General features: G+C 45.5%; 1 protein-coding gene across 1 annotated transcript; it reads right to left on the minus strand.

Annotated features, from left to right (window-relative positions):
• Positions 1-8,200: 8,200 nt before the first annotated feature.
• LOC144480720 (uncharacterized) lies at positions 8,201-9,184 on the minus strand. Its single transcript, XM_078200311.1, has one exon. It carries the CDS (start codon positions 9,125-9,127, stop codon positions 8,201-8,203), a length of 927 nt encoding a protein of 308 aa, XP_078056437.1. The 5' UTR covers positions 9,128-9,184.

Here is a 9,184-nt window from a genome sequence, read left to right on the forward strand (position 1 = left end):
GGCATGCTTGGTTTCATCGGTCAGAACATTGAATGCAGAGGTTGGCACAATTTGTTGAAGTTGTACAAGACATTGGTAAGACCACATTTGGAATACTGTGTACAGTTCTGGTCACCCTATTATAGGAAGGATAATATTAAACTAGAAAGTGTGCAGAGAAGTTTTACGAGGATGCTACCAGGACTTGGTGTGAATGACAAGGAGGCGCTGGATAGAGGGAGGGGAGAGGAGGGTAGGGAAGGCAGGCCCCAGCTCCCCCACTCTCAGCGCACTGAGCTGCGCCTGCCTCCCCACAGGCAGCACTAACTCCAGGCCCAAGTGGGCAGGAGGCGGTGAAGCGGATCCTTACCTGGGAGGCACTGACACATTTCCCCCAGGGCTGTGCAGGGCAGGATATCTCAGTGCAGGGGGCCCCACTCTCTGAGCCACAGCCCAAGGCACTGACCAGTCCTTCCACACCAACCTAACCTGCTGGCACCAGAGGACCTGCAATTTTCTCCCGAGCCTCCCACTCCATCAAGTCCTGGGGATTTATCTACCTTGATGTACTTTAAGACTTCCAGCACCTCCTTCTCTGCAGCACTATTTTAACCTCAATGAATATAAAATAACATTGTTAGCTATTGAGATAAATTAATTTTTAAAAAAACACAAATTGCAAATTGATGATCTGCTATGTTAAATTCTCCTGTGGGACTAGAGATTTAGAAACTTTTACTTTATCTCCTCTCTCTCCCCTCGACTCTGGCTGGATTCAATCACAGTCACTGGTTCCTCTCGTTCTGTCTCTTCCTGATTCTGAATATTCATTGTTTTACAGAATGATACAGCACAGATGGAAACCATTCAGCTCAGTATGCCTGGAAGATCTATCCAATAAATTCAATAGCCCTGTTGGCAAAGTCAGAACAATAAGGCCACACTTGGAATACTGTGTGCAGTTCTGGTCACCCTATTATAGAAAGGGTATTATTAAACTAGAAAGAGTGCAGAAGAGATTGACTGGGATGCTACCGGACTTGATGGTTTGCGTTATAAGGAGAGGCTGGGACTTTTTTCCTCTGGAGCGCAGGAGGCTGAGGGGTGACCTTATAGAGGTCTATAAAATAATGAGGGGCACAGATCAGCGAGATAGTCAATATCTTTTCCCAAAAGTAGGGGAGTCTAAAACTAGAGGGCAGAGGTTTAAGGTGAGAGGGGAGAGATACAGAAGTGTCCAGAGGGGCAATTTTTTCACACACAGGGTGGTGAGTGTCTGGAACGAGCTGCCAGAGGTAGTAGTAGAGGCGGGTACAATTTTGTCTTTTAAAAAGCATTTAGACAGTTACATGGGTAAGATGGGTATAGAGGGATATGGGCCAAATGCGGGCAATTGGGACTAGCTTAGGGGTTTTAAAAAGTGCAGCATGGACAAGTTGGGCCGAAGGGCCTGTTTCCAGGCTGTAAACCTCTGACTCTATAAAAATCCCCATTTAAAACCCGCTCGCTCGAGCTCCTTACCGTCTGCCGCAGGCACTGCGCATGCTCCAGCTCCCAAAACAGGATGTGGCCGTTAACCTGGGCCTGTTCCCGGGAGGGAGGGAGAAGCCCCGCAGCTGCAAACCAGGGAGCTGACAATGATTCTGAACGGTTTGCGGATCCTCCCCAATCTCCAACCGCCGGCTCCGCCGCTGCGATATTGACTCCGCCCCCACCAGATTTTATCAGAGTGCTGGTCCTCCAGCCCCGCCCCTCATTCACTCTGATTGGTTGGAGGACCAGCCACTCCCGCTCGGTCCTCCAGCCCCGCCCCTCATTCACTCCGATTGGTTGGAGGACCAGCCGCTCCCGCTCGGTCCTCCAGCCCCGCCCCCTCTTCCTATTGGTCCGGAGTTGCCGTCAATCAGTCCCCGGGCATTGTGATGTGGAGCATGCGCAGTGTCATTGCTGGCCTTGGCGCTTGTTTGTCCCGGAGAAGCGGAGTCAGCGTTAGGCGGTGGCTGCGAGGATTTGGAAACACTTTGTGGATCCGCAAACCCTTCAGAATCATTGTCAGCTCCCTGGTTTGCAGCTGCGGGGCTTCTCCCTCCCTCCCTCCCGGGAACAGGCCCAGGTTAACGGCCCCATCCTGGCTCAGCCACTGGAGGATGGTTCACATCAGAGGATGGGGGAGGGGGACAATAAATAAGAGGTTACACTTTGGCCTCAAATCAATGAGGACTCTGATCTCTGGGAAGGAAGGAAACCCTGGGAGGTGGGCGGGGAGGATTCACAAACACCCGCTGGAGGCCCCAACACCCCCAATAAGACCCATTGGTTTTATTGTCAGTCTGCAGACAGGAGCTGGAGAACTGAACACAGACAGAGGAGAGGGAGGGAGAAAACTGGGAGTGGAGGAAAAGAAATGGTGAGATGGGTTTGGATTTCAGCCCAGGGAGGAGGGAGAGTGTGTGGGACAGGGAATTACAGATTTGGGGGAACAAGGGAGGAAAAAATGATCCAGAGAAACAAGAATTGTCTGTTTTGATTTGTTTTCCTACACTGACAGTGATTTTGTAAACTTCTTTTGCAGAATATTTGAAGTGGAAGTTTTACAGACAGGAAACTCAACTCAAAATTCTTACTAATATTTCACAGTTGCTCGATTTATCAGCACATGAACACCGTCAACCTTTGAATGTGGGAGGACAAATGTTTCTCTGTTCTGTCTGTGGGAAAAGATTTCAAACATCAGTGTGACTGGAAAAGCACCGAGACACATGCACACACCGGAGTGAGAGCGTTCCATTGAACCGACTGTGGAAAGAGCTTTAACCAGTTACACAGCTTGAAAAAATATCACACCATTCAAAGTGAGGTGAAACTGTACCTGTTCTGTGTGCAGGTGAATCTTGAACTGATTGTCCAACCTGGAGAGACACAAGGATACTGGCACCATGGAGAAAAGATGGAAATGTGGGGACTGTGGAAGGGATTCCGTTGCCCGTCTGACCTGGAAACTCATCAACGGGTTCATACTGGGGAGAGACCATTAACCTGTTCCACATGTGGGCAGGGATTTAGCAAGTCATCCACACTGGGGAGAGGCCGTTCACCTGCTCTGTGTGCGGGAAGGGATTCACTCAGCTATCCAGCCCGCAGGCACATCAGCAAGTTCACGAGTGATTACAAGGGTTGAATTCTGCTGTTATTGTTTCTGCTCTCAGTTACATCAGGACTGCATTTTGTTAATTCTTATTGTTCGCCAATGGGCAGGGTCGGATAGTTTCTTTCTACTGGACTGGCCGGTCTCACGACTTTGCTTCCAGTGGGCTGATGCGCTTTGAGCCTGTGAGAGCACATTTCCACTGAAATGATCCACAAAAGCTGGTGAAGCACATTTATTTTATCCTGGGTCGTAAATAGTATTTTTCCACCCATTACAGGGAGATCTAAAATAAATACAGAAAGTGTGGAAAAACATGGCAGGTCTGGCAGCATCTGTGGAGAGAGAAACAGAGATAATGTTTCACGTCCAATGTAACTCTACTTCAGAACTAAAGAGGGGGAGAAATGTGATGGGTTTGATGCTGGTGAGAAAGGGGGGAGGGGCAGGTAGAACAAAAGGGAAAGTCAGGGATTGGTTAGAGGGCGGGTGAGATTAAATGACAAAAATATCCCGGAACCCAAGGCAAAGGGAGAGGTAATGGTTGTGGTAAAGAAACAAAGCATTGGTCCAGAGTAAGTGTTATTGGCAGAATAAAGGACAGCTCTGTCTGGAAGCAAAAAAACATGAAAACAAGATGCAGACTGGCACTCGGCAAAAAACAACAAATCAAAATGGAGGAGAGGGTTCAGGGTGTGAAGTTGTTGAGTCCAGAAGGCTGTAAAGTGCCTCATCGGAAGATATGGGGCTGTTTGTCCAGCTTGTGTTGGGCTTCTCCGGAACATTGCAGCAGGCCGAGGACAGAAATGTGAGCGTGAGAGCAAGGTGGTGAATTCTAATGGCAAGCAAGCGGAAGGTCAGGGTCATGCTTGTGGACTGAGCGGAGATGTTCCACAAAGAGAGCAGGGAACAGGCTACAGATGAATTAAAGAGAAACCATTTGTGTCCAGAACATTGTGAACATCCTTTTACTCTAGTTGTCTATGGTCCTCAAGTCATTTTCTGTTTGTTTTAACCATGTTCTGTTTCATTAATACATTTTATCAGTAAAAATATTTGATTTTTCTGGTCTTTTCCTGATTGATGCACTTTCGGAAAAGTGGGTGAGAGGGGTTGGCAGGCTCTTTAACAGAAAGTGAGTCCCTCTAAGGTAATTGGCAAAGTGGCCAGAGGGGGAGATGAGATTTTATTTTATTATTTGACACAGCGAGTTGTTCTGATCTGCCTGAAAGCAGATTCAATAGAATCTTTCCAAAGGGTAAAGACTTGAAGGGAAGAATTTGCAGGACTGTGGGAACAGGGCAGAGTGGTAGCATGAATCCTTTCAAAGAGATAGCAGGGGCATGATGGGCTAAATGGACTCCTGCATCCTGTCAATCTCAGTCTCCTGCTTTTGTGCAGGTTAGAAGGGTAGATTTCAGTGCAGCCTCTTCCCTGTATCTGTATTTAAAGAGACAGGTTTCTCTTTCGCTCTGAGAGACAGATATAACAATTGGTTGGAGGCCCATTTCCCACTCAGTCCTCCAGCACTTCCCTGTCTCTCTATTAGTGCAATCCCTATGGCAGTTTCTCAACTGCGGCGCAGGCCTCGTTATTCTGAGCTAAATTCAGCCCTCAGCTCCGTCACCTGGCTGTCATTGACATGAGCAATAGAGAGACAGAAAGGTGCCCCAGGCTCAAATGGGAAGTCGAAACACAGGACTTTAAATGAACTGTTAGCATCTCTCTAACGATCGATAATTTTAAAAAATGAATTCTAAACCCAGTGAGTAAATTAAAGAATCACACGACAAAACTTCAGGTTTTATGATGTTTACTCCAACAAACTGGAAGCAACAATGATTAAACACTGTTCTTTGTAGGGAACATTGCCCTTAAACTAAAAAATTGAACTTTGCCCTTTTACTCTTAACACAATGAAATATCCCACTCAACGGTTATATTTTACTCTGCCTTGGAATGTTGACACTCAATTCTCCAAGATTGAGTCCAAAGTGATTCTTTACTCCCAGAGGGTTTATTTCCATTGTTTTCCTTTTCCAGTCTGACAACCTTTAATCCCAGAACTGTCCTTCACAGTGATGGTTCTCCTGGACATTTTCCCACTAACACAAGCAAGGCGAATCTTCCAGCCTTGTTTTGCAATTTTCAGGAATTTGTTACCAAATTCGATATAGGAGCAGCAGTAGGCCATTTGGCCCTTTGAGTCTGCTCCACCATTTATTTAGATCATGGCTGATCTGTTTGTGTGGAGTTCCACATTCTCATTCTACAGCCGATACTTTTGATTCCCTGATACAATAAGAATTGGGATAACGGCAATATTCTGCTGTTGCTGGAATCTGAAACAGAGACAGAAGATGCTGGAGAATCTCAGCAAGTCTGACAGCATCTGTAGAGAGAGAATAGAGACAACATTTTGAGTCAGGATGAATCTTTGTCAGCTGAAGACAAGGAAAATTGGACAAAAGTTATACTGTAAGGGTCAACAATTGGGAAGCAATCTATTAAACCTCCTCTGAACCACTTTCAATGCATTTGTATCATTTCTTAAATGGGAGACAAAAACTACATCCAGTTTTCAAGATGTGGCCTCAGCAATGCCCTGTATAACTGAAGTATAACATCTTTACTTCTATGTTCAATTTTTCTCGGAATAACGGATTGTATTCCATTTGTAAGAACTTTGATTTATTTGAACTAAGATTTATGGGGGTTCTCTTATTTACGATAACCTCCCTCATCGTAAATCACACCAGGTTCCAGTGACTTAACCATATGGCAAGAAAGAACACTTTAAATGGTGAATTCAGAAAGTTTATTCACCATTAAAAATGCACCAAGTCAGAAAGATAAAAAACAAAGTATCGATTAAGAGTTAATAAAGAAAGCTTTACTTTAACAATTGAACAGACTTCTCTCCCTCTCAGACCAGGACATGAAGTGACGGCTCTGAAAATGGGGATAACTTGTAAAACCAACAGCTCTCAACACCTCTATGTAAACATCTCTCCCTCCACCTCTCTCTACCAAAGTGGCTTCTCAAGACCACTTTTCAATCCTTTAAAAATGTCAAACAGCTACCTCAGCAAATTCCCATAAATCTTCAATTATAAACTAAAACATACATGAGTTTTCAGGCAATTTAAAAACAAATGAGGTGTGTGCTGAAAGGGTGAACTTTTCTACAGAATCTAAAGGGGTGGGGGGTGAGCAGCAAAAACTTGGCACACAATTACATCACTTTACACAAGTTTAAAAAACTTCTCTAACAATAAAACAAACTTGATTTTAAACTTCATCTATTAATTTTTTTGTTATATTCCTCACCTTAATTATTTTAATATGATCAGTTTTTGTTAGGGATGGGTAACTTCTGTTCTTTATAAACTGGTTCACTCATTTTTAAAAATTCTATATGGGCTCGGAGAATCAGAACCCAGAATTTATCACCCTTACCCTGTTTATCTTTTTGCCACCACTCCCTCTATTTTGATTAAACATTTTATCGTAAAAGTTAAATACTGCGGATGCTGGAATCTGAAACAAAAACAGAAAATGCCAGAACATCTCAACAAGTCTGACAGCATCCGTGGAGAGAGAACAGAACCAATGTTTCGAGTCTGGATGATCCTTCATAAGCGCTCTTACGAAGTGTCATCCAGACTCGAAACGTTGGTTCTATTCTCGAATCATTTAATCGATAAGTTTCTTGTTCTTAGTTTCCAAATAGCAGGTAAGAGACCTGTCCGGTTCCCACTTGAGCTCTGATTTTTCACTGGCCATGCTTGGGTAGGATTATAACCATTAGAATCTACTCTCAGAGGTCCACTTTTCAGTGCAGTGCTACTTGGAGTATACCGTCACCACCGACTATTGGGTCACAAGTCCCTCACAGTTCTTATCACAAATTTAGGATAAATTGATTTAAACAATGCATGAGAATGCTTCTTAATTTTTTAGTCAACTGTTGATTGTTGATTGGTCAGACCCCCTGTTCACAGATTTGGTATCTCAGCCGCTGAACAAATTTACCTCTAACTCTTCTGAGTAAATATTCTCACCAGGTCCTCTATCGGGGCCCTGCTAAGCAGCTTAATGGTCCGTGATTGCAGAAACTGAGCAGTCATACGAATGTGGTCAAGATAGTCCAGTCCCATAATGCCTCACATTCAATCTGCTGTCCTTCAATTATAACAGAATATGTGGCTGTATGTAGCTGCCTCGGCCGTGGTCAACCCCAACACTGCCTTCCTGAACTGCTGCAATGCCTGAGGTGTCAGTACATCCACAGTGCTGTTAGGGAGGGATTTCCAGCTACACATTCCAGACTTTCACTAGACTGTAGGTGGATACCAGATTGATATATTCCATTCAACCACACCCAAGGTGAGTTATTCCAATTCCTTTATTGTCCAGGACAATATATTTACAATATCTTTAAAACAGAAATTAAACATTCCCATTTGATTTCAGGTATTAACATATTCTGTTAGTTTGTTCTTTATTGTCAATGTCAGGCTGGGGTTGGTCCCCTTGGAGCAAAGGAGGTTGAGGGGAGATTTGATAGAGGTAGACAAGATTCTGACAGGTTTAGATAAGGTGGACAAAGAAAAGCTGTTCCCATTTGCTGATGGGACATGGATGAGGGGGTCACAGATTTAAGGTTTTGGGTCAGAGATGCAGGGGGGGGGTGGGGGGGATGTGAGGAAGAATATTTTGATGCAGCGAATGACCTGGAACTCGCTGCCTACGAGGGTGAAGGAAGTGGAGACAATAAACAATTACAAAGGAAATTGGATGGGCATTTGGGAGGTTTCAAACAGAAATGCTGACTAAATATCTCTGAACTTCCTAACATCCTGTCACTCTGTGATCCTTGTGAAATTTGAAACCAGGTATTCGCAACAAGACTCAAAGAGCATCAGCCCACTGGAGGCAAAATCATGAGACCGACCAGTCCAACAGAAAGAAACCCTCCGACCCTCCCCATTGACCAACTGTGAGAATGAATAAAATGCAGTTCTGGATGTAACTGAGAGCAGGAACAACAACAGCAGAATCCAACCCCTGGAATCACTCGTGAACTTGTTGGTGTCTCAATAGGGCAGATGAAACACTGAATGCCTTCCCACATTGAGAGCAGACGAATGGCCTCTCCCCTGTGTGAACTCGCTGGTGTTTCTGCAGGCTGGATGAGTCAGTGAATCTCTTTCCACAATGAGGGCAGGTGAATGGCCTCTCCCCAGTGTGAATTCGCAGGTGTTTCTGCAAGTTGGATAAGTCAGTGAATTCCTTCCCACACTGAGAGCAGGTGAACGGTTTCTCCCCAGTGTGAACTCGCTGGTGTATCTGCAGGATGGATAATTGAGTGAATCGTTCCCCACATTGAGAGCAGGTGAACGGTTTCTCCCCAGTGTGAACTCGCTGGTGTGTCCGCAGGTGGGATGACTGAGTGAATCCCTCCCCACACTGAGGGCAGGTGAATGGCCTCTCCCCAGTGTGAACTCGGTGGTGTGTCTGCAAGCTGGATAACTGACTGAATCCCTCCCCACACTGAGAGCAGGTGAATGGTCTCTCCCCAGTGTGAACTCGCTGGTGTGTCCGTAGGTTGGATAACTGACTGAATCCCTTCGCACACTGAGAACAGGTGAATGGTCTCTCCCCAGTGTGAACTCGCTGGTGTGTCCGCAGGCTGGATGACAGAGTGAATCCCTTCCCACACTGAGAGCAGCTGAATGGCCTCTCCCCAGTGTGAACTCGCTGGTGTGTCCGCAGGTTGGAAAACTGACTGAATCCCTTCCCACACTGAGGGCAGGCGAACGGTCTCTCCCCAGTGTGAACTTGCTGGTGTCTCTGCAGTCTGGATGATAAAGTGAATCCCTTCCCACACACAGAGCAGGTGAACGGCCTCTCCCCAGTGTGGCTGCGCCGATGAATTTCCAGATCAGATGGAGCTTTGAATCCTTTCCCACAGTCCCCACATTTCCACGGTTTCTCCATGGTGCGGGTGTCCTTGTGACTCTCCAGGTTAAACAATCAGTTAAAACTCACACAGAA

This window comes from Mustelus asterias, chromosome 30 (genome assembly GCF_964213995.1).
Source record: "Mustelus asterias chromosome 30, sMusAst1.hap1.1, whole genome shotgun sequence".
Classification (NCBI taxonomy): Eukaryota; Metazoa; Chordata; class Chondrichthyes; order Carcharhiniformes; family Triakidae; genus Mustelus; species Mustelus asterias.